We start from the raw sequence: 26,625 nt of genomic DNA, 5'->3' as shown, positions 1-26,625 counted from the left end.
TAAACAATCATGATTTACATAATTTCATGCTTAATCATTAATGCTCATGGAAACCTATGTTCTTGGACAGCTTTAACAGGTAATTATCATAGATGTGATTAAATGGAATGGGGGTAGGAGATAAACAACCACCATTTGAAAGACGCATGCTGCTAGTACTTGGAATATTGCAGTTGGAGAGCCCATTAGGTTAATTTCAGTAGATAAAGTACAGAGAATGGGAACACTATTCATTGGAAGTTTATTTAATGAGAAATACATGTGGAAGAAATGATAGGGATTACATTTTCTTGCCTTGCATGAGACTGCTGATGCCATCTTAAAGATTTGGGCCAGTTCATTTTTCTACATATATGTAATCATCCAAAAACAAAGCATGATTTTTTTGGAGACAGAATGGTTAAGTTAGGATTTTGTTTTGTGGGCTCTGATACCATATTTTAGCACCTGATAGGCTATATGTTTTTTGGAGGAGGAAGGTGAAAACCACTGACCCTGGGGAAGCTGCTGGCAAGATTTCTCACATATCTATGTTGGCTGGGTTGAAATTCGAACCCATGGAAACAGAGATGAGGTGTGGTTGATCCTTAAAAGGTGAGTGCCTTCGACTACATGGCCCCCACCCTCCCATAAAGTTTGGAGGAGTAGGAATGTGGGATTATTTTTTAAGGAAAAATGTCAAAACACATCTGTCATGTACCATCATGAATGTCAATATTTGACATGTCAACAAGTGTAGCCATGTTTGACACTCACAGCAATACAGGTGCGAAAAGATTATTTTCAATGGTCCGAAAAATACAGCAAGATCTTCAGTAAAGTTTGAACAACAGTGGCATCCAATCTCTAAAGAGTGCAAAAATGTACACTGATATAACTTTTGTCACCTCAGACCATTCATTGACCTGAAAGACCATCAAAGTCTACATTTTCAAATTAATGCTGTACTTCATAGTCCAAGAAATTGTCAGTTAGGAGCAATTTGTACTGTACTCTATTGTCCAGCAACTGGTGTCAGTTAAGGACAATTCATGCTGTACTCCATAGTTCAACTAATTGTCATTTAGGAGAAATGAACATTGAACTCCTACTTCACAGTCTTGCAAATGTTTTCAGTTAGGAGCAATTCATGATGTACTCCATAGTTCAACTAAAGCTGTCATTTAGGAGCAAATATTCATGATGTACTCCATAGTTCAAATAAAGCTGTAATTTAGGAGCAAATATTCATGCTGTACTCCATAGTTAAGCTAATAGTCAATTAGGAGAAATTAACATAGTAATACACAGTCCAACAAATGTTGTAAGTTAGGAGCAATTCATGATGTACTCCATTGTCCAACAAATGGTGTCAATTAAGACCAATTCATGATCTACTCCATTGTCTAACAGATGACATCAATTAGGAGCAATTACCTTAAAGCTGTTCTCCATAGTCCAAGGAATGGTCTGTTATGAGCAATTCATGACTTAATTATAAAAGATGTAAAAGATTGAAAGTGGATGCTAAATAAAATTCTGCCTCACCTTGACAGTTGTAGAGTCTTATAGTGTTGCCTTGTCTGTCTGTCTGTCTGTCTGTCCATCACACTCTGGTTAAGTTGTACATTTGTCCTTTCAGGCACGTTGATATGGTATTATCATTCCATTATTGTGAGTGTGTGCATATGTGTATATGCTTGTGATATTTGAAAATGTTATTTCTCTTAGGTTTGTTTCTTTGGAAGTATATTTAATTCATTTTTTTAAAGGAAGGGGGCATGCATTTTATTTTCTTTCTTAAAATGTATTTCCAGCATTTTTTGATGGCTAGTATATATTCTCAGTTGTACAACATCACTTAATTGCTTCACATGCACTGACCACCTTTGGGACCAAAAAATCCACTTTTTGAGTCTCAAAAGACTACACCACTGTCAGGAAGGTTGGCAGGAATAACTTGTTTTTAATAAAAAACTTTGGAATTGATGCAACTTGTTAGATTCAATATAGTTATGTTTTAAAAGTTTAGGCAATTAGATTCAAACCAGATCTCCACTGTCCTACTTAAAGATTTGACATTGACCACTTAGGGGTCATGTTCTGGTGACCTATGTTATTACCACCAGCACTAATTTTATCATCCAATCACTACACTTTTGGGAGACTGAGTAGTGTGGCTGAAGAGCATCAATGTGTGCTAACGATTTGATTCACTTTAATATTTTTGAAAGCTTTATTTCCATTGGCTAATTTAAAGGTCACCTGAACATGATCCATAAGTAGTCATTGTCAGATCTTCATGTAGGACAATGGAGATTTGATTTTAATCATATTAAAGTTTAAGCAATTCCAAAAGTAACTCTTTCAGTATAGTCCAGACATAATTTGATGATCAGTATAGTCCAGACATAATTTGATGATCCATAAGTATTGAATTATATAAAGCTTGAGACAATGGCAGCCCTTGAGGATTTGACAAAGTGGCAGCCTATGGCAATTTGACAAAATTGCCTGTGGGGATTGAACCCCTCAAAATTTAATGGTCAGAAATTTTAAGGGCCTTTTTAATGTGGGAGATTTTAGATTTTAAATAAATTATTTGTTATATATACTTTAATTTTCCAACCAAATAAGAATAAATATGGGGCAAATTTTATCTTTTGAATGTCAGATTATCAGCATTTTCAAAAATGTCAATCACTATAGAGGTCAGTGAGATATTTGAACCATCTAATTTATTGCACTGTACTGTAGTCATGTTAATCCAATCCAATCAACTCTCAGAAAAAAAATATCTGATGCAACTAAGTCCTACTTTATAGATATTACTTGTAATTACAGCCATCTTGCTGTTATGATCACCTGTATGTAAAATTACCCACATGTTAAGACCACTTCCAGTTTATACATGTTTACCTTTATAAAGACAACTTCTGGATGGTTTCTACTGAATACTATGCACAGATTTTAATGTAATTAGGGCCTTTCTTGTTTTCCATCAGTCACAGAATAACATTTTGACTTTTGAATTATTTTCCTAATGAACCACACACAATCATACACATGCAAATCTTTCATAAATTAATTGTTTCATATGATTTTAATTTATTAACTGATATATGTGTAATCCACATATATATTAATTTTTCAGGTTAAGTGACAAAAATGCTTGAAAATTTAATATGTGATTTTCATGCACTATGGTTAATCTTTCAGCAATATTTTCCTAGAAATAAATGTGTCTCCTGCAATCCCATATCTTAGAATAGATCCCGTGTCTGTCCATCTGTCAATAAGTTTGTTTCTGCAAGGTAACTTTAATAGGAATTTTTGGATTTTAGCCAAATTTGGTATGCATCTTTATATCAGTTATCTTTCCAAGGAGTTTTTGTCTCAACTGCTTAGCCTCATAACATTCATATCTGGAGCTTAAATTGACTAAGTATTGTTATATTGTTGAATATATTGCTGTACTCAGCATTGCCAAACATTGAATTCTAATACAGAATGCTATGTACTCAGAATTGCCATACATTGCATTCTCATACAGAACAGTCTGTATTCAGCATTGCCAAAGATTGAATTCTCATACAGAATGGTCTGTACTCAACATTGCCATACATTGCATTCTCATACAGAATGGTCTGTACTCAGCATTGCTATACATTACATACTTTTACAGAATGGTCTGTACTCAGCATTGCCATACATTTCATACTTTTACAGAATGGTCTTTACTCAGCTTTGCCATACATTGCATTCTCATACAGAATGGTCTTTACTCAGCATTGCCATACATTGCATACTTTTACAGAATGTTCTTTACTCAGCATTGCCATGCATTTCATACTTTTACAGAATGGTCTTTACTCAGCATTGCCATACATTGCATTTTGGGCTGTCATTAACATTTCTGGGTGTATTGCTGATTTTATGATGTCTCATAAGGTCCTTAGTAATATATGGACTAGAAAAGTCTTCACCAGTGTTGGTAAGTGTTTTAGAAAGGTCGTACCTGTAATGTACCTCATCATTTTGCTCAATTTTCAATGTAATGTAATTGCATAGGATATATTCTTTACTAAAACAAAATGTTGAAAGAAGTGTTTCACTTTACATGCTGTCATAATTCATCAGTTGATCGTTGTAGTAAATTGTTGTATTAATATTTTTTGTCATATCATTTGTGAAATTTCTGGTTTTCATTCATGGACTTGTATCTGAAAAATAGCTATTATTATTATTATTATTATTTACTCACAAATCTGAATTAAATTTGTTTTAATTAATTGCACAAGGTTGTCACAGTAGTTTAATTAATATATACCTGTTGGTAGTGTCATTAATAAAAAAAAATGTCCAGCAATACATTGATTAGATCAAGCCAGTTTGTACATTTCCTTAGTAATTCAAAGATATGTTCAAGCCAGTTTGTACATTTCCTTAGTAATTTAAAGATATGTTCAAGCCAGTTTGTACATTTCCTTAGTAATTCAAAGATATGTTCAAGCCAGTTTGTACATTTGCTTAGTAATTTAAAGATATGTTCAAGCCAGTTTGTACATTTCCTTAGTAATTCAAAGATATGTTCAAGCCAGTTTGTACATTTCCTTAGTAATTCAAAGATATGTTCAAGCCAGTTTGTACATTTCCTTAGTAATTTAAAGATATGTTCAAACCAGTTTGTACATTTCCTTAGTAATTCAAAGATATGTTCAAGCCAGTTTGTACATTTCCTTAGTAATTCAAAGATACGATCAAGCCAGTTTGTACATTTCCTTTGTAATTCAAAAATAAATTCGAGCCAATTTGTACATTTCCTTACCAATTAAAAGATATGTTCAAGCCAGTTTGTACATTTCCTTAGCAATACAAAGATTAGTTCAATCCAATTTGTACATTTCCTTTAGTTTTAGAAGAAAATAAAAATAGTTTTAAGACTTCATGCCATAATGTATAGAATATTTCTATTTCAAGATTGTATAATGCTTGCTCAAATAAACTATTTTACATGAAAAAAACTAGGTCAAAAGAATTATGAATATTGACTTAATATAAAGATTTCAGTAATATCTAGTCAGAATATGAGTAAGATAAATTAACTATTTGAATAAATCCTCTAATGTCCGACTATTTCATTCATGAAGTCATTTTAAATTATTTATCTGTTAACTCGAACACATTTTCCTATTACTCTGTGTTATTGGTAGGCATGATAGTACCAGCCATTCTTCTAATTGGTCTTGGCTACATTGACTGCACACAGCCAGCTGTGGCCATTACCCTTCTGACTCTCAGTGTTTCGCTGACCGGCATCCAGTATAGTGGTTGGGTGGTCAATCACATGGACATTGCCCCAGGATTTGCAGGGATACTGTTTGGAATTGCAAACTCCATTGCTGCTGTGACAGGGTTTTTGTCACCTGTTGCAACTAGCAACCTGACAAAGGTAAGGTGTTGATGGAAGTATGGAGTCAAATGGAAAATAAAGTGAGATTTTCATTATGAGCTCCAGTTTCTTTTCTAATCACAGTTTTGTTATGTATATACTCGTGTATAAGTCAAATCCACTTGGAAACAACCTAACCCTGATCTGCCATCTTATACTGTGCTGGCAGATGAAGATCTACTGGCATGAAGTTTGTTCAACTGATTACTCACAAAAACAACTGCAGAGATGCGAATCTACCAGGGCATAATGTACTGGCAGATCTGGGTTTATGCAGTTTAAAGTTAGGCTTGACTTATAAGCAAGTAGATTATGGTAGATAATTCCTTAATTTGTTTGAAGGTATCTTTACTGTAGAGTTGGATACAAAAATAGTTGCAGAGTTTTAAAAGATTAATATTTGTAAGATCAAATATACACTATGGATTAATACTAGTGCAGGATGCAACAGTGCTTTCAGAGTTACAAAGGATTAATACAAGTTGTTGTTGTTGTAGTAGGGTTTAACGCCATTTTTCGGCAAACGATAGGCTATACATGGCGGCCAGTATTAATGGTGGAGGAAGAACCCGTGAAAACCCCAGAAAGAACCACCGACCCACGAGAAGCTACTGGCAAGCTTTCTCACATACCCACATTGGCTGAATCCGAGACTCGAACCCACGCAGACAGAGGTGAGATGGGATTAATACAAGTAGAGGATAAAAAAACACTTCAAGTGTTTAAAAGGATTAAAACGTGTAGGATGCAAAAATACCTTCAGAGTTTCAAATAATTAATACATGTGGATGATACAAAATACATTCAGAGTTTCAAATGATTAATACCTGTGTATGATACAAAATACATTCAGAGTTTAAATTGATTAATGCTTGTGTAGGATGCAAAATTACTTTAAGAGTTTTGAAGGATATTTAATAGTTTAGGAGACAAAAGCACTTTAGGAGTTTCAAAGGATTAATACTTGTATAGGATACAAAAATACTTTTTAAATGTAGCTTTTTACTATATCTTTAGAACTTATTTTATTTTATATAGGTGTTAATATTTATTAAAATTTGGGTTGTATATTTTGGATAAGGCTTCCATTTCCAGATTACACATCACTGAAAACAACTGTCTAATGAATATTTACATTTGCATTTTTATTTTTAAATTGTATTACTTTCCCTTTCAGTAATTATTTATTAACTTTTGCATCTTTTCCCCCCTTATACATGATATGCAGCACTTATGTTGAATTTTGGTAACAAGTTCATTCAAATAAGTTAATTTGTGAATATGGCAGACATTCCAACTCTCAAGATTTTGCCGTAAGTCTTAGGAAATTTGCCCTTAAAATACGGACTTATGGCACACAAGAAAAAACTACGAAAAATGATTGTTGCCAAAAATTTCGGAAAATTGTTTCATCCCTGTTTGATTTGGATCTGGGTTTCAAAGTAGAAGTAGTGAAATTGGTCAGGGAACCAGACTAACTTTACAGCAGCACATCAGATGCTTTAAACTGCACATATTTGTTCATGCTAAGTGTCTGCATGATCAAACTGTTCATCATAGAATTTTGTTAAAAATGGCATCCAGCAAGCGATGCAAATTTAAGACAACAGGGGAAGTAAGCCTCTTGAAAAGTGTTAATAATCAACACAGAAAAATATAAAGGAATATTCAGATTCTTGTGAACATAAGCTGGAAGAGATACAATTATGTTTATTGGACATCACATGCCAATTTGAGTATGACTTGTGGCGGGAAATACAATTTCTGTCCTCATATGAAATGGAAAAAAGAATGTCCAAGAATTAATCAAGTTGAGAGATAGCAACAAGCCATTGAGCTCCATGGGGTTTGGAACTAAAAATGTTTCAACTGTACTAGTGGTAAATAAAGTCTATGTGTACTTTATGAACTTTTCAGTTGAACATAAAGTTTATCGTCACTGCACATTCCGAATACCGAACTTTTAATTATGTTTTCCAGCTGTACAATAACATTTTATAGTATTTTGTTACATCTTACTGAAAACTGGTCAAACTTATGGAAAAAAATCAACTGCCTTACTGAGACAGACTCGTCAGGGTCAGCAGGTCTGATATGGGGCCCCCCTCCCCCATTACTCACTTTCTGCTATTGAATTAAATTCTTTCTTATATCAAGTTCTCTCATTTTCATTTTTGTACAAGACATCAGTTACTGTACCCCTGTAGTATGGAAACCATGCAAATCTTAAGATTGAGATTTTGTTTTGACCAATCAGAACTGTTATATTTCACACATTCTAAGCGGATGCTCTACCACTAGGCCACCAGAGCTGTCCCAACTAGACCTAGCAATGATTTTGTATGTACATTTTCATGGCACTCCTTCAAGCAGTTTAGAAGGGGTAACAGTGACAAACTTGTTCTAAAGGACAGATGGATGCACAATGGATGACAGATAAAATAAGTTTAAAAAGCAACTGTTGACAGTAGCACAACAGATATAGGACCATAACATAAGCTCACTTGGCCTTGTAGCCAGATCAAGTTTAAAAAAGAACACAAAAAGTAAAAATAAACAAGATTTCAAGGACTCAGTGCTTACTACAAACCATGAATTTAAAAACCTTGAACAGTGATTCTTCTTTGGAAACCAAAAGGTTCTTCACCCAATCTCTGAAATTAAGTATGGACAGAGACATGTTTTTGCCAAGCCATAGAAGTGAGTTCACAGTACTCATTCATAAATTCCATATTGTTCACATTTTTTGAAGCATGGTTTCATTGTGGATGTCTTCATTTTTCTGTTACAATGTATTTATTTTAAGATACCACCATGCATAATTTACTTGCAGTCAAGCAAACAGTCAATTATAGTAGCTATGGTTGCTGTTTTCAATAACAGAAAGTGCAGAGAAAGATACTAAAGTTACCAGAGATTTCACAACTTATGACAAAGTCCTCAAAAAGCCCGATTCTGCTGCATATATGCAAAGCTTATTAACTCATTCGGCCCCAGCACTGTTATCAGTATCTCTGCTGCTATGCCTCAGAAGCACAAAGCTGTGTCTAGCTGCTTGTGCCCATGAGCTTTTACCTGTTTGAAAAATTTTGAAAACATTGTGCACATGCATTCACTCTTACCTTAATTTCTCTTCTTATATCCAATTAAAATCCACAAAATTTTCACCATTTATTCCAAATGAATTTGTTTACACAGTGATCTATTTTGTTCCCTATTTGTCCAAGTCTTTCACAACTTATTTATACAGTATTTACAAAAATATGTGCAACGTTTATCCGCAAGAACTCTATCGTCATCACTGTCAGCATCCTCATCTTCGGACGATTCAATCTCAGAAACTTCTATGTCCGAATCTAAATCTCACAAAATATCCAACTGCCAAACATATCTTTCCTCAGCTTGCTCAATATCAAACCCGAGAAACTCCTCACTTTTGCTCCCATCAAAAATCACTCTTACGTCTGCCATCATTTACGATTTTTCATGAACAGAATACGTGTAGTTAAACCGCTCTCAAACACGAGTCCTTGGCTTCCGAACAATTAAAATTTCCACAAATGAAAGTAAAATCATTTCTGATTGGTTTAATAGTTGTTTAATTCTTGGAATAAACCCATTTCTAACCAAACAGAGACGTTGTATCTAACACACATTCATCATGCCTGGAGACGGGATTGGCCATTGAATGCAGTAAACAATTCACGACTACAGGCGGGATCGGCCAATGAATGCAGAAACCGGATCACGCCTACAGACAGGATCGGGGCCGAAAGAGTTAAATTCCACTTTGTGGAAAATTCTGAATAAGTGACCACCAAGGGTGTTACAGGTGGAGAAATCCAGAGAATCTGGTCTTTGGATTATAAAACTATCAACTTATGTTTGTGATAGTTTCCAAAATCAGCCAATCAGAAATGACCTTTCAGATATAACAGTTCTGATTGGTCAAAACAAAATCTAAATCAGAAGATTTGCATGGTTTCCATACTGCAGAGGTCCAGTAACTGATGTCTTGTAAAAATGTGTGGAGGCAATATTTTGTGCTACTAAAACAGGATATGATAGTCTTTATATGGTTTTACAATGCCAATCAGTTGCCATTTTTTTTGGGGTCAGTCTACATAGACTGGTTCCATTCATATTACTGGGTTGGAACCAAGTTTTGAAATTTATTGTGAAGTTAATGGGATTTAAAGAACCAGTCTCTGACACAGCAGAAATGGTGGCCAGTCACCAATGTGAACTCATGGAGACTGCCAAACACCATTTAATCCTATTAAATTAGGCATCCAGAAGTTATTACTTTGGAAATCAAAAATGGCTACTTATTTATGCCTAAGGTATATTCTTTTTATTACTCAAATACATGTATAACCATATAAATGACATTATCACAGACAAAATGCTTTTGTTAGTTAATATGAAGCATACTTTAGGCAGAAGTCAGAAAGGTGAGTGATATTGGGCACACTTGGGTCTCTTGTTTAATTTTCATAATTTTACTTATTGTTTGGAATTTGTTCATTTTTGGTCTACTTTTCTGGTCACCCTGAAAAGAATGCAATGTCAAAATCTTACACATTGTTAGGGCACCCTATAAGTTGATTGAACTTGTGCTATCCACTTTAAATAAATAAAGTTGATATTTTATTCTTTGTTTTAGCACCACAGTAGAGAGGAGTGGCAGATCGTATTCTACATTTCTTCTGCCATTTATGTATTTGGTGCTGCCTTCTATGTTATCTTTGCATCAGGGACTGTACAAGACTGGGCCCGAGATACAGATGAAGCAGATGTAGCCGAGACAGAAAAACTGAATGGGACAGAAATGGTTATTGTTGTTGGTGGGAAAATTGTAAAAGAAAATGATAATCACAAGCTGTTATGTTGATGATAATGTGATTTACACCTTGTCTGAAATTGTGGAGTGCTTTTTAACATTTCTTACCTTCTTTAAACTGTTTAATTTCACTCTTTAAAAAAAACTTGTAATGCCAAATTGCATTTTTTTTAAAATTGTCTTTTAACAGGTAATTAATTAGTAGTTACATATAAAAGTAGAGTAATTGGAGCAGGTCATTACATATTTTAAGAGTACACAATAATGTCCTCAGTCATTCTTTTGGAGGTGTGGGTAGGATCAAGGGGAGTTCGTGATGCAATATAAAATTTGAACATCTTAATTGGTGCATTATTATATATAATTAGGGCATTATGAATTTTGTTTGGTGTTCAGAGATATTTAGTGCATTATGAATTTTAATTGTTGTGTTATCATAAATATTTAGAGCATTATAAATGTTGATAAAAATTCCTATAAAAAAATCTGCTTTGATTTGGCTGAGAAATGCCTAATTTAAAAATGTTAATTAGCTCCCTTTCAATAATTTGTTTACATATTCTTTATTGAGAAATGTCTAATTTAGAAATGTTAATTAGTAATTTGTTTGCATATCCTTCTTGTAAATGTAACAAATTCAGAAATTTTATTAATTTTGTTTAAAAATACAAAGTTACATTACTGTCTGAAGGACATTTTAATTGTTATCATCAAGGAGTGCAATGCAAGGTGTTTTTGGTGTTAATTATGTATTTTTAGTTAATTAGAGAACATAAAAAAACAAAAATATGTAAAGTAAGATATTAATTGTCTTTTTCCAAAGTCTATGTCAGTATGGTCATGTAGACACATTTACTGAAGTTAAATGAAGTATCAATTGTTGTTCTAAAATTGAACATGAAACTCATTTAACCAAAGTCTATTCAATCCTGATTTTTGAATGCCCTACACCATAAATGCCATCCAAAAATTTCTAGATGAAAATTCTTGATCACTGTGGCCTTCAGCAATGGCGGCCATATACTAAGCTGGGTAAAGAAAAGTGTATGTAGGGTCTATCATTACATAATAAACAGGGTGGTATGAATTGGTTTTTAATACACGCAGTATCATTGTGACATCACAGCACATGGCATTCAATATGGCTTCTACTGGATCACAAAATTAGGCTGACCTCATCCAAAAATATCCATGTAATTTAACATTGATTTGGCCATAAGTATTTCTTCGGGCATGTAAATAATGACCTTCCAAAGGAATATGGATATATGAGAATCCAAATAAAGTGAATAATTGCAATTTAAAGGTAAGTGTAAACAAATACTTAAAATGACACCCATTGCTGAAATAGTCAGTTCTGAACACCTATATGACCCATGTGACTTTTACTAAGAAAAGGTCTTTGCAATCTAATGTACCAGCCAAGAATATTGTATGTGTGTTTTAAATTTGTAACGTAACTTTAAAAAAAAAATTCAGTTATGTCGCTATGATGTCTGCAGTTTATAGTGATGTCTAGCACTGGGGCATCATGCTGTAGACATGTAACATCATGTCTCATCCAGTCACATTATCCTGACACCAGGCTGACCAGTCCTAACACTAACCTCTTAATCCTGAGTGCCTAGCTTGGCAGATGTTAGTACCATTTTTATAAGTGTTTGGTACGACTTAGCCAGAGTTCGAACCTGTGACCTCCCACATCCGAGGCAGATGCTCTAACCACAAGGCCACCAGAGTGGTCCTCCATCCAAGAATATATTACATGTATATATGACAGTGTATTAATACTTACTGTATGTTTTTCTGTAAATGGTGATTTTTCAACTTGTTTTATTGCTGTCATGTCAGATCCCCCAATGAATCACTAATCCAGTATAGTGTCGCACAAATGACAATACAGTCAATGGAAACAGTAGTTATATAGGAATAACTCAGATAGAAATTTAGATTTTGTGACATATCCATGTATTTACAGTATACAATTTAGCATATTTCACCCTGGAAAATCACATCATTTGAATAACGTACAGTACATATACATTTTGTGAAATGTTTCTGCTAGAATTAGCTGCAGAAAATCATGAAATGTGACGATATGTATGTTTGTATCTTGACTACATGCTTAATTAGTATTTTTTATTTTCACACCAACAAATAAATCAGTGAATTAATTGTTAATATGGCCATATGAAGTTGTATTTTGATTACATCCTAAATGAGTAGTTTTACAGCAACAAGTCGATCAGTGAATTAATTGTTAATAATCCATATGTAGTTGTATTTTGACTACATCCTAAATGAGTAGTTTTACAGCAACAAATAAAGTATGTGCTGAACATTTTTGGTATGTGTACTGAAAAGAATTTTTGTTTAAAGTGAAAAGTTCTAGATAGCTGAAATATTTTTGTGAAATATGCTTTTTTAAATTTGTTAAATCGAATTTTATGTAAATAGACAGTAAATGTTAACTCAGATAACTATACCTATCTGCCAGGGCTCTAACTAGCAGGCAAAATTGGAACTTTACTTGATTTTCAGCTAAAGGTTTGACTTTTAAAAACATAATTTAGTAATTCTTAATTCTTCCTTCAGCTGCTGATTTGTAAATAATTTCTATTTAAACATGGCTTTGAGTCAGACTGTATTACTTCCCTTCAGTTTCTAAATCACCTTATCTCTGTTCTAACAGTTGAATCATATCATAAACAGACCTATTTACTCTTTAAACCTTGGTGGAATTTATACACCACTCCCTCAATAACTCGCACCCTGATAACTCATGAACCCACTTATAACATGGGGTCAGTTTAAACAGAAAATACCCCCAGAATTGATCTCTATTTGTTGAACTTGAAGAAAATCATGATCAAAATTGGTAATGGAAACTTTAATGTATGCTTGTTTTATCATCGAAAACGGTAGATAGGACCTGGAAATTGTAATCAATACAGTGAAATATCAGATTTAAAATAGGTCATTTAATTTTTTACATTTTCTTTCCAAACGACATTCCTAGTACACCACAATTATCGATATGTAAGGAAATTTTGATCAATGAAAATGTCACTTACGCTGAGTGGAGGCAGTACTTTAATAAATAAATACAAATTAAATAATTTTTTTAACAGTTGAAATTTGTGTTCTAGTTCTATCTTTTAGTTCCTTTTAAGTGTAATCTACCGTAACAGCTTTGTCCACGAGCGTTTCTCTGAGAAACTAATTAAGTGCTGAACGTGTTTTGATAACTGACCTGCAGAAGTATTTGTTGTATTGTTGCACTGAATTCACTGAATTAAAAGCTGGCCTCCTTTGTATTTTCACGTTAATTATGTCTTTTGAATCAAATAAAGGAGGTCGAATAAAAGAAAAGTTAAAAGGCACGAAAATCCTACAAACTTAAAATCTAGTGGCCCTGGTCATATGTTGGGTGAACTCACTTCATTTGATCAATCGAACACTTATAAATGTTATTGTGTATGTAACATAAACTACCTTAAATTAACCAACTCTTTCATAACTGTGATCAAAGATAACAAGGCAGCCAAGTGAAATGAATACTTCGTAAAATAAAGTGCTTGATTTCGCAGATATGGACCATTGTGGGCAAGCGAGTTTCAGAGAATTCTTGAACTGGCACTTAGAGATATTCTGAAGGATGATAAGAAGTTTCATTATTACTTCCAATAAAATCATGACATCAATATTGTACTAATTGAACAATACAAAAATTGAGTTTCGACATAGATGATTGTCTCACAAATGTTGCTTGTTTTTGAAGAAAAGGAATCTTGTTTGGTGGTGTATCAACAGTTAGTCTAGTTCCCTGCTCTGTGGACTCCCGATTTGGCAGGATAATATTAAACACCACTACAGGAACCAGACTCATCAAGAAAACAAAAAGCAGTGACGTAATACACAGATGTTTCGCGTACACATGATGGTTGTTGAAACTAGTTGGAATGATCTTTCACATGTTGGACATTTTGAAAATAAATGTTATTTAAACAGAATAATGAACAACTTCATTAGAAAAAGCATGTTATTAAAAATTATTATTGACACGATTTTAAAATGAGGATTCAGTCATTAAACAGTTCAGTTCCCTAACGCCACCCCACCCCCATTCCAGTTTTCTCGCTTATAGTGCGGTCTATGTTTGCGGACCTCGTTGTGCGCAAGTTATCGAGGGAGAGGTGTATACATTTCGACCTCAAAATTTGCATTACATTTGGAGATTCAGTGTTTTTGCATTCCTGTCAACAAGAAAAAGATTAAGATTATCCATTCCTGCTGTGGATATTATTTGTGAAAACATATTCTTTATCAGAATTTACTGGAAATGTTATTTCTGCCCAAACATGCTCAGTACAGACAAAATAGTTAAGTATGATAGAGACAGTTTTCATGAAAATAATATATCAGTAAGTGTTAGCTGCATGTGAGTGAGTCAGACATTTTAGTTTAAGTTTGGTTTGTACATTTTGCATTTATAGTTTATTTGAGGACTGCATGTAATGTTTTGATCCTGAACCAGTTTTATTATCCTCGATTATTATTATTATTATTATACCCTCAGTATGAAGGGGCGGCAATGTACAGTGGGGCTTTTATGGTGAGTGAACACTGTACTGTAAGTGTTTCTAGAAATGTGAAAAGCTTTTATATGATATAAATTGCACTTTGAAAATGACCAGATTAGTCACAAATGTAAGTCTTGTGGTGAGGGATGAGTAACATGGTGCAGTGGCAACATGATATAAGATATAGTGAAGCTAAGAAAGCATGGATGAAAATGGAACTGAAAGAAAACTAAGGGAACCACTATGGTCTACTGGCTTGGGGGAAAACCCTTAGTTCTATTTTACATTAGAATCTCATACATACACATTGTCTTCGGACAGGACTTCACTCTTTGCATAAATTCTATAGTGTCCTTACATATTTTTTTATTGTTAATGATGAAAATCATTTTATTTTTAACAAATGAAGTTTATATTTACTGCCTTTATACATGTAAAGCTGACATTTTGCATTTATTTTTCTTGGCATTTGATGAAATTATGATTGTGTGATTTCATTTAGACTCATACCAAGGAGCAAGCTATTTTTATTATCGGGTAATAATGTATACGTGAATGTAGTCTTTAAGATTTTTTTCTTTGTTGATAATGGATATTTTGCAATACATGACAAGACTGTTTATCATTGTTTGATTGTTATTCTTTCTTTCTTGTCTACAGAATTATTGCAGTTGAAGAATGATAACCATATTTCTCTTATAATAAGCCCCATATTTGAAGATCACCAGGATTCTCCCATAATAAAACCCATTTTTTATAATCACCATGATTCTCCCATAATAAAACCCATATTTGATGATCATCATAATTCTCTAATAATTAAACCCTAAATATATGATCACCATAATCCTCCCATTTATAAACCCATATTTTATAAACAGTTATTTTTTTATGGTAAAACCTACATGTCAGTGCTGTCCAACCTTTTTGACACCATGGGCCACTGAAAAATGCTTTTCTTGAAGCTGAGGGCCGCAGCAGAAAACTGAAAAGCAATGACTATACAGCTGCTTGAGCTCTGGCGGGCCACTTAGAATCAGGCCGCGGGTTGGACAGCACTGCTCTATGTGATGGTGGCCATAATTCTCCCATAGTAAACCCCATATTTTATGATCACTGTTATTTTCCAATTGTGAAACCCATGTTTGATGATCATCATGATTCTCCCATTGTGAAACCATTATGTGATGATGATAATTCTCCAATAAGCGAAACATATTTAATGATCACCATAACTCTTCATGGTAAAATTCCTATTTAATGATCACCGTTATTCTGCCGTTGAGAGATTTAATAGTGAAAGCAAAGGAGTCGAGGGCTTTATGACTAGTAAATTATTATAATGTAAATAAGTACATGTCAGTCTCTTATTTGAAAGTTCAAAAGAAGAAAAAAAACTCCAGAACTTGGAGGCTGGTATTTTGGTTACGTATGATACCTTTCTCCACATGAGGCATTTTTATTATTTCCTGTTGTATGATATGATGTAAATCTACATTAGCATATTGTTCATTAGTTTCAACTTTTTAAAGGATTGGAATCGTAGTTTATGTTTTTGAGTTTCAAAGTTGAATGGTGTGTGTGGTTGATAGTGTAAACAATTCGACTTTTTAAAGGATGGGAATCATACAGTTGTTTTTGAGTTTCAAAGTTCAATGGTGTGTGTGGTTGACAATGTAAACAATTTACCATAGGTTAGAAGCACCTTAGCCTACTTGCCAAGATGACTGTAAATACTTGCTTTTAAGTCAAGTGAAACTGCAAACAACAAAGATCCTGATTGTACGTGGCATAATGCACCTGAAGATCAGATTTTGTTGTTGTGCTACATATTATTCCCAGCAAATTGCATAGACCCAAATGAGCTGGTGCATTATGCAATTTCAGATCTGGGTCTGTGCAATTTGCAGTTGGAATCATCTAATATGAGCGAGTACATATGGTACAAGTCTCTGATCAAATGGCTGGTATGTGTATGTATATGTATATATATATATGTATATGTATGTGTGTGTGTGTGTGTGTGTGTGTGTGTAAGACTGACCATTTCATGTCAGTTTGTTATGTAATCTTGTCCTATTTGTACATATATGCAGTTTTGTGAATAAAACAAAAAGGTTGAATTTCTTGCCTAATCTTTTGTAAATATGTGCATATACCTACCATATTTACTTGCTTATTGGTCCAGCTGAAAATATCATAGACCTTGATCTGCAGTCACACAGTGCACTGCCAGATCAGGATCTGTGTTGTTTAGTCATTACTCCTTACAGACTGCACAGACCCGGATCTGCTAGGCCTTATGCAACAGTAGATCTATGAAGTTTGGAATTGGATCTTTCTTGTATATAAGTGTACATGGTCATTATATTGACCTTTTGTCATGTACAGGTTATGTTTCTTCCCTATGTACCATAACTGTACTATCACTTTCAGTAATGTCTGTACATTTTTGTACCATCTAATTATTGATACACTATCATTACATTAAAATTACAATGATTTTTTTGTCCTCTAAATTTTTTTCAAATATTTGTACTTAAGAAATTATCAGAAGAGCTGAAAAATATTAAGTAAAAATAATAAGTTAAAATGTGTATGAAAAATTATGGACATTACAGCACAGCACTCATTCGTTTTAATGCAGTCTGTGGGAGATATGAAGTATTTATACACCACCACCTCAAACAGGAAATGTGTAATAATGAATTACCTTATAATGAGGGTGTGGTGTACAATGCATCTTTACCTTTGGAATGATGGACCTATTGATGATGATGGTATGTGTTGATTATAATAACAACAATCAGTAGAATAAAGAATACTTCTCTTTATATTTGAACATGGAATAATAAGGAACTCTGTAGGAATGCATGAGTTGACAATTAGGTAGAAGAACAAATAAATATTTGATGTGGTTATCTTCAGATGATGGGAAAATGTTTGCTTTTTCCAACATCATTAATATAAATAGGTGAAGGTCACATTTAAATTATTTTTGTACAGCTGGTTGCTAAAAACCTGGGACTAGAATTATACTGTTTAGAATTAATGGGGATCGGTATCTGAACCTATTCTGAATCTATGTATGTCTGACTCCCTAGTGATATGAAAATGAGGCCATCAATCACTGCTGTAGCAGATGAGATTATATGATCTTCAAAGAAATGGCAGGGTACCTATTCCAATTTACCTGGTGGTTTATTATGTATGGATGTGGTTTCAAAAGGTGTTGTGATAGAGTGGATCTTGTTTTGTTTTTCTCATTCATGTTGCAAAATGCAATTTTAAAAGTCACTTTAAATTACATCAGTAGAGAGTCAAATCCATTCTGTACATCTGGGTATATTGTGTTTGAAAATAAATCTACAGCATGGAATAAAATTGTGGCAATGCTGTTCACAAATCTGAGATGTTGCTGCTTTTAAAAATGGGGGAAAAATGGATAAGTGAAGAAGTATTCAATCAAACTATATCATTACATTTTTAATGCCTGTAGAATATACAGACACAAGTTTCATTTTTCTGTTACAGATCCAGAAAGAGCAAAGTGGTTTACATATATATACTATAGATTCATTAACAGATACCACTGATAAGCAAAATTTTCAGTCTAAGTTTCACTTTCATTACAATTTTTTTAACTATTGCTACAATGAAAATGAATTACATCAGTACATTTTTATAACTTGTGCTAAAATGTAAAGATATATATATTGTATAATCTTTGTAAATAAATGGATACAGTGTGGTGTCCAAATTAGAAACTGTACGGTAATGTGTCATATGCTCAGAACCCATGGTGGCCGAGAAGTAGAGGTATATACTTGTATAATTCTAGTTCCAGTTAAGACATTAATAGGTCTTTTTCCTTTTAAAAATCTTATTTGATCAAAACACACCTCAGTTCCTGTGTTTCCAAGAGAATAGTTACCTTGGACTTGTATCTCTTTCTCTTTGCGAAGTTAATGAGAAATATTGGATTTAAATGCAGACTGTTATTCTGTTATTGCTTTTTCCAGGGGGCATTCTTCTTCTAAAGTGGTGTTTAATAGGATATAACGACAGACTTCAATGCAATGATACTGTACCCAACTAGACAGCACTATGAGAGAACAGTTCACAAGGGGAAAGCAGTAATAGATGTAGTACTTCACATAATGTAATATATTGTCATGTGACATCAGGGCATGGTATTAGTGTCTAATAGAACATATGTAATGACCATATCCAGGTATAGTTCTCTGGTCTCAAAGGGAAATGTGTACTGTTCTAAAATAAATCAGTGTAGATAGCCAACTCGAACTTGTGAATTTAACATGTGATGTACTTATTGATATTAATGACTATGTGTAGAAATATACATTCCATATGTTGCGTCCCTACCTTGTTCTGCATGCTACATTTGTCTGTCCACACACAGGTAAAACCCTTTATAAAGCAATTCTGCTTATAATACAATGGCAGCAAGACTCCCATTTTTTAATTTAAGGTGACCTCTCCTTTTAACATTCTAAGTACATGCTCTCAGAAAAGCTGATTATTCATATCTCTAGCAGATTATATGATCAAGAGGTTTGTTAAAACTGATGACACTGAAATTTCTGTGAGGAAGTTTTTCAAAAAATTTGTTAACATGATCCTGCTTACATAAGATGTTACATTTGGGACCCTGAGCATCGCATTATAATGGGTTTTACCTGTATCTGTCTTGTACATCACAAATTTGGTTCTTCTCAGTAATATGTGAAAGACATTTTAGGTTGATTGTAAAGCTTAATACTAAGGAGAGACCATTTTGATTTTCACACTTTGTCAATATTTGATATCATTGTATCTCTTATGTGGCTTAGACGTTTACTGTTTTAATAATAACTAAGGTTTTTCAATTCCACAATACTAGCAGGGGAATCCTTGATTTCTGGACATGGATATTTGTTTTGACAATATGACACTGTTCAGAGTTATGTTATTTTGTGAAATATTTAATATTTCCATGATTTTAATTTTTTTCTTATATGTTTTTATTGTGTTTTGATCATTTCTTTTGAGGAGCAATAACAAGGTGTACGAATAATTTGTGCTGCTTTTCCATGGATTTTGTAATTTGTGTGTGTTTATGTGCTTGAAGTGTCAGTCTGTCATTAGTGCTTACATGTGTTGCATACTTTTGGAAGAAACTCTTCAGAATCTTTCAGTATATATTTTTGTAACAATAAGCTTGATTTTATAGTTTGTGAACCATTCTCTAAAAATGAACACTGTAAAGTTGGATGTAAATGACTTCACAGTGATTGCTAAACTCTTTCCAGCCAAAAGCACCAGGTCCTTTGCTTATGAATATCTCTGTCAATACTAGAACATGAAAATGTATACAAATAGCATACATGCAATACATACAGATGGAGTGTAGTCCTAACATTTCAACTTGTAGATAAAAATGGATATATGAGTGTTGACCTATACATTTCATTTCGTATATGAAAATGGAAATATAAGTCTAGATCTCTTGTACATTTCAGCTTTATATGGAAATAGGAGTGCAGTCCTATACATTTCAGCTTGTATATGAAAATGCAAATAGGAGAACAGTCTTATATGTTTTAGTTTGCATATGAAAATGGAAATATGAGTTTATCCATTTTCAGCCTGGGGGCCATCCATTTAGTACATACGCAAAAATCTGGCAAAGCTTGACCCCTTCCCCACCCCACCCCACACGTACACATGCATACCTTTTTACACACACCCTACACCTGTGTATGTATGCTTGACACCACCCTCCAAATTCTATAGAACGGCCTATATTTAATCCATGCAGAAACGATCAAGGATTAATAATATTAATGTGTTTAATAAAACAGGTAGTCCACCGACATTGAATGTCTGGCTGCATTAAAGAAATAAGCTGTGTAACTTTAAAAAGTTTGTCTAGTCTCCACTAAAATTCACATGCCGACTGAACCCAGTCAAACAGGTTACGTATTAGACAAATTATTATCAAGGTTTCACCCCACCCACCCCCTGGCTTCCTATGCATATGTACATTATCAGTAGACCCCCACCATATGCAAGTGTATGCAATTTTGCTATCCCCCTACATGCATATATACTAAATGGGCGGTCCCATTGTAAATGGAAATAGAAGTAGTCCTGTACATTTTCAGCTTGTATATGAAAATGGAAATGGGAGTTCCGTCCTATACATTTCTGCTTTTATATAAAAATGGAAATGGGAGTGTTGTCTAATACATTCCAGCTTGTTTATGAAAATGGAAATGGGAGTGTTGTCTAATACATTTCAGCTTGTTTATGAAAATGGTAATGGCAGTGTTGTCTAATACATTTCAGCTTGTTTATGAAAATGGTAATGGCAGTGTTGTCTAATACATTTCAGCTTGTTTATGAAAATGGAAATATTCACATTCACACTTCATTAATTATATATATATATGTTATGTTTTGCCTGTCATGTATATAGTTGCATGTTCTCTGTTGTGGAATAAAGTTTTGTTTAAAAATATTGATTTACTTAATTGTTTAATTAAATAATTTAATTAATTTTGCCCCAATTTCACCACATCGTCCACTATTAGTAAATGTATGGTTTCAAAATGAGTGAGGCAACATGTTAGACTTAATTTCCTCTAGCTGGATTGCTGAAATCTGGACATAACCTGGGTTTCTTGATCTTATTTGTGAAATTGGAGACTAATATACAGGTGGATGGGAATCTTAAACCACCAAATGTCTCCCATTTCCGCATGCTAACTAGATGAGGTTCTTGTCCACGTAAATCACACTGTTCCTTTACTTCATTATTAAAGTGAAAAGAAAAGAAAGAGTTACTCTTTTATTGGCAAAAGATGTGGCAGTGCTAAAAGATATATTATGACTCTGTGGTCTTATAATAAGTAATAGAAAAGAGTGAGAATGAACAAGTTTTGTAAAATTGAACAAATAATTTATTTTCATTGAATACAAAGTGAAACAAATGTAAAAAGAACCTATGGTATTGTGAATTAAATCCTGAATAATCATTAAATTACTAACACAAGTCCTAGTAATTAAAGTTCTGAATAAACTTTAGTGGTAATCCAAAATAGATTCTAAGCTGGAAGTGGTGATGTGCCTTTGGTGACACATGTCATGGTGATGTGCCTAGTCTTTTGTTGAATCACATGAATTCACTACAATAATATATCCTTATTTGAATTTCACTGTAATTCCTGTTAATGTCTCTTTACAAGAATATAATTTTAGATGAGCACTTTGTATTTGTGAATAAATAAATTCCAGCCCAAATAAAATACTGTAAACAACAATGATTTAGCCTCAAGATCTAAGAGCACGAATGAATAATTTATAGAAAAACAAGATGATATAGTCCTCTGCTTGACCTCTGGTCACAATTAAAATTTTCTTGTTAACAAAAATATTAATTATTTGAAAATATTATTCAGGAAATTTTAAGTGTTTACAGTTACAAGTTCCAAGTTTTAATTAGAAAGCTGATTACTAAAATTATAATGAAGAACTTAATAAACACAATGTCCTTGACGAAGGCCAAGATAATAATCCTTATAGTTATCCATACTCAGAGAAAACATTAGCTATCTATTAGTGTCACATGCTTTCTATGGTATTATTTCTAATACCGGAGAAAGATGAATTATTAAAATTTAAATAGCACCAACTCCCCACTCAGCAATGCAGACAGTCCAGGTATATAAATAACTTGAGGCCAAAAATGTTTCAATTTAATAAAATATAACAAGTGAATTCAATACTTCTTGTGACAATTTCTCAATCTCAGTTCTTTCAAACTATTGCAATCAATGACATGTTACAAGTTGTCAAATAACATCACACGAATTTAACGGGCTTTAGAGCAAGTGTTTCCTTTCCGATGTTTGACTTGGCTACTCATCTGTCACTCCTCCTGTCATCTTTGGTACCTTTGGATTTAATGTGGTCTCCTGGAATTGGGTCACAATTAGTACTTCCAGTTCAGTACCCACGAATGTAGTTCTAGTCTATTTTTAGAACATATTTTTCTCTCTCACTTTGGTGGTGATAGAAGAGTTTTATTTATGCATGTTTGATACGGAATTAAAGGCAATTGTTTATTCTTGAGAATATGAGCTCAGGGTGAGGGTGTCCTTGTGTATTTCGGCGACAGTGTACAGTGAGTAATAAGGCCTTGGTGATGATCCGGAAGTGAAATCTGTGTTCTGTTACATGCTGTTCTGTTGACAGTCCAGCATCTCAAAAAAGAGCAAGTCCACCTTTGACAAGAACTTCAATGTGAAGTCATCTTTGAAGGTATTTTAGGTTAGCATATGATTTGTATTGATTGTCACACAGTGAAAAAGTCAGTACTGAGAAACAAATGTAGAGAACATATAGTAAAATGAATTGTTCTATGGCCTGTCAGTGCAGTATTTGAGTAAAGTTTAAATTGGTATAGAATCTTTATTATTAATGATAGACACATGAAATTTGAATATGTTTTGTATAATTGACTTTGAAAATATAAGAATCAAATTAAAAATAAAAAATTAAATTTTATTTTAAAAATTTAAATGAAAATTTAAAAAAAATAAAAAATTAAACATTTGGTCCCCAAAATATATATATATATATATATATATATATATATATATATATATATATATATATATATATATATATATATATTACTTCTGGGGAATGATATTAAATGATATCAGCATGTATATATTCCTACACCATATTCAAGCTCCAATGTTGGATATTTGTCAAATTTTGTCAGAGAAAATATCTTTGTAAGTCAAAATGAGACCTTCATTTAAAATACACAAAGAAAAATTCTGTTTTGTATTGGTCATTCAAACTATTTATTAGGGGTTCAAGCAGTTAATTTATGTGTTTATGATGGGGTAACTTCCCGAGTAACACATATCTGCTTGTATAGCCTTCAATAATTGTTTATAAACAGTTACAAGGTATTTAGTGAGAGAACAGAGATAAAAACTTTATACTAGAACCTACTCAAGTTGTCTACTAAATCATTTTAAACTGTCCAAGAATGAAATACAGGTCAAAGGGATAAAATATACTTTTCCCAGGTATATTTACCCTTGGATGTAAGAAAACAGCAACATGATGTAAGTTGAACACAGAATGCATTCCATTTTATTGTTCAGTTTGGTTAAGATACTGATTGGTGTAGTGCAGCATTGTGGCCTATATGATGTTATGGGAATTCATCTTGCTTTATGCATTATTAATTACTAATAATATTTGTTAACTGACACTCTAAAGATTGCATAAGAAATATTCAAACATATTATTTGAATTTAACTTTGTAAAACTGATCTTAACATGGTTAAATATTCCACGTGAACAAATATCCATATATTTTAGAATGGGATCAAATGTTCACATTCAGTACATTATATAGGCTGCCATTGTAACTATAGTGAATCTTTAAGGCACATTTCTGGCTGTAGGCACTGAAAATATCCCAAAATTTTATTTTCATCATGAATGTGCCTATGTATGATAACATATTTCAATTTAGTACTTTGACAGAGTGCGGTATTGTAGCATCAGCTGATATCTGATTCCATTGAATCAATGAGCTTAATAATTGGTAACCAACACTCTTAAAAATACACTATAAATGTTCAAACAGATCATTTGTATTGTGTTTGCACATTTGATCTTAACAAGTACATTGTATATGTCCCACATATGCAAATTTCCATCCTTGTTTACAAGTTTTGGGGATCAGAATTTCACATTTAGTTGATGATATTGGATTTATTGGTACCTATAGTTGATCTGTGTGACCACATCAGCTGTATTGCAATATCCAAACTGTTATTTCCTTCATGAATAAGATTGCTTATAGTAATATATTTTAATTTAGTACATTGTCACTTGATTTTCTTGTATACTGGTATGTACTAAGGTTTGCACCAATGATCAAACCTCACCGCCCCAACATGGCCTTAAACTTTATGATACACAGTCTACCTGATTAGTTTTTTAACCTGTAAATGGCTAAATATGCTTCTAGGAACCTCATATATTTTTAGGATGAATTTATCACTTTAATACATGGCCATTGCTTCACATTTCTGAGTGTCACTCTGTCACGTTTAATATTTTTTCCCATGATTGCAACCTTAATGTTATTTTGAAATCACCAAATCTAACACATTTTAACTTCATTTACCTATACCTTACTATTTTAAAGCATTAATTGAAACATATTGTATATTTTCAGGTCCAGCCTGGTATCTGGAACAAAGCATTAGAGCTGGATCAGCTTGGAAGCTCTCCAGTAGTCCAGTTGTGATGGCAAGGTTTCATAAGGGCATGTGCAGTGTACTGCCATTAAGTGGCCAAGATTAGTTCATATCACCACACTGTTATATAGCACCTCAAAGACTTGGCTTAGGTCTTCATGAGAGAGAATTAGCACCATTTTTCAGTAAGGTAGAGCCTACCTAGAAACTATTTTCCTATCCCATTTTCACCTTTTGTAGTTATCAACATTGAAATGGAATGCATTTTTTTATATAAAAATATGGTAGTGGTCTCATCAGAAATTTAAATCTGAGTGTGCTATTAGTGACACAAACAACTGCCTAAGTACCTGATACAATAAATGTGGAACATAGCACCTGTCATTGTTTCTTTAGTGTGTACACCCAAATGCATCTTGACAGGCATATTGTGGTTTGCTGCCAAAATCACTATGAGCTATGTTGCTTCACAACCCTGGGGAAAATGTTATCAGTTGTACAGACCCAAACTACCATTTGTTTTAAATACCATTCATTAGTCAACTTTGCTGTCTAAAATTAGTCAAACTGTGTTTTAAAACTTGTGTAAAAATTTAAGTTTTCAATAAAATTTAGTTTTTAAAATTTAAATATTTATTTAATTTGCCATTAAAATTTAATTTATCAATATTTTTGAATTTCAAACATATTTTAAGACAGGCCTTATCTTGTATTACAATTAGGTTTTTACTGCATTGAAAAATTCCTATAATTATGGAAGATGTAGCAAATTTAGTTTTGGTTTCTCAAGAACACTTGGACCAAAACTTGCACCCTGTGGAACACCAGCACTACATAATTTCTGACAGGTGTGACATGTTTTATTTGCAAGGACATTCAAAAAGACTTCATGTATGAAGTTGAAATAGGTGTAGCATGCAAATATAAAACTTTGACTAAAATTGGCTTGAAACATGGAGCCTGTCAGGATCACAATTAGTACTTCCAGTTCAGTTTCTAGTCTATTTTTAGAACATATTTTCCTCTCTCACTTTGGTGGTGATAGAAGCAATTTATTTATGCATCTTTGGTAGGGAATTAAAGGTAATTGTTTATTCTTGAGAATATGAGCTCAGGGTGAGGGTGTCCTTGTGTACTTCGGCGACAGTGCACAGTGAGTAATAAGGCCTTGGTGATGATCCGGAAGTGAAATCTGTATTCTGTTTGGACTCAAATATATATAACAGATACTTTACGCATTTCCTTTTATAACTGTCGTTCATTAACAAGAAATATACAAAATGTAAGAACTTTATTGGATAGTTCTGATATTTGTTTCTTACAAGAATTGTGGCTTCTCGACAGTGAGTTAGGCTGTCTCTCATCCGTACACGACGAGTTCTACGGATCAGGGGAATCGCCGATCAAATCTTCTAACGATATTCATACAGGTAGACCTTACGGAAGGGTCGGCGTACTATACCGTAGATC

General features: G+C 33.2%; 1 protein-coding gene across 2 annotated transcripts in view; it reads left to right on the top strand.

Moving 5' to 3' along the window:
- The window catches only part of LOC149795200 (sialin-like), a 98,423-nt gene extending 77,043 nt beyond the window's left edge, over positions 1 to 21,380 (top strand). For both annotated transcript variants that reach the window (XM_089964941.1, XM_089964940.1), the window contains 3 exons: positions 3,841 to 3,973; positions 5,193 to 5,431; positions 10,098 to 21,380. In XM_089964941.1, the coding sequence (XP_089821067.1) occupies positions 3,841 to 3,973; positions 5,193 to 5,431; positions 10,098 to 10,325 (600 nt within the window). In that variant the 3' untranslated portion in view covers positions 10,326 to 21,380. The remainder of the gene's footprint in view (positions 1 to 3,840; positions 3,974 to 5,192; positions 5,432 to 10,097) is intronic.
- Positions 21,381 to 26,625: the final 5,245 nt, after the last annotated feature.

The sequence above is a fragment of the Sinohyriopsis cumingii genome, chromosome 7 (genome assembly GCF_028554795.1).
Source record: "Sinohyriopsis cumingii isolate HCF-2022 chromosome 7, ASM2855479v2, whole genome shotgun sequence".
Lineage (NCBI taxonomy): Eukaryota > Metazoa > Mollusca > Bivalvia > Unionida > Unionidae > Sinohyriopsis > Sinohyriopsis cumingii.
Note: the sequence above shows the minus strand (reverse complement) of the source record. Positions and strands in the feature narration are given on the sequence as shown.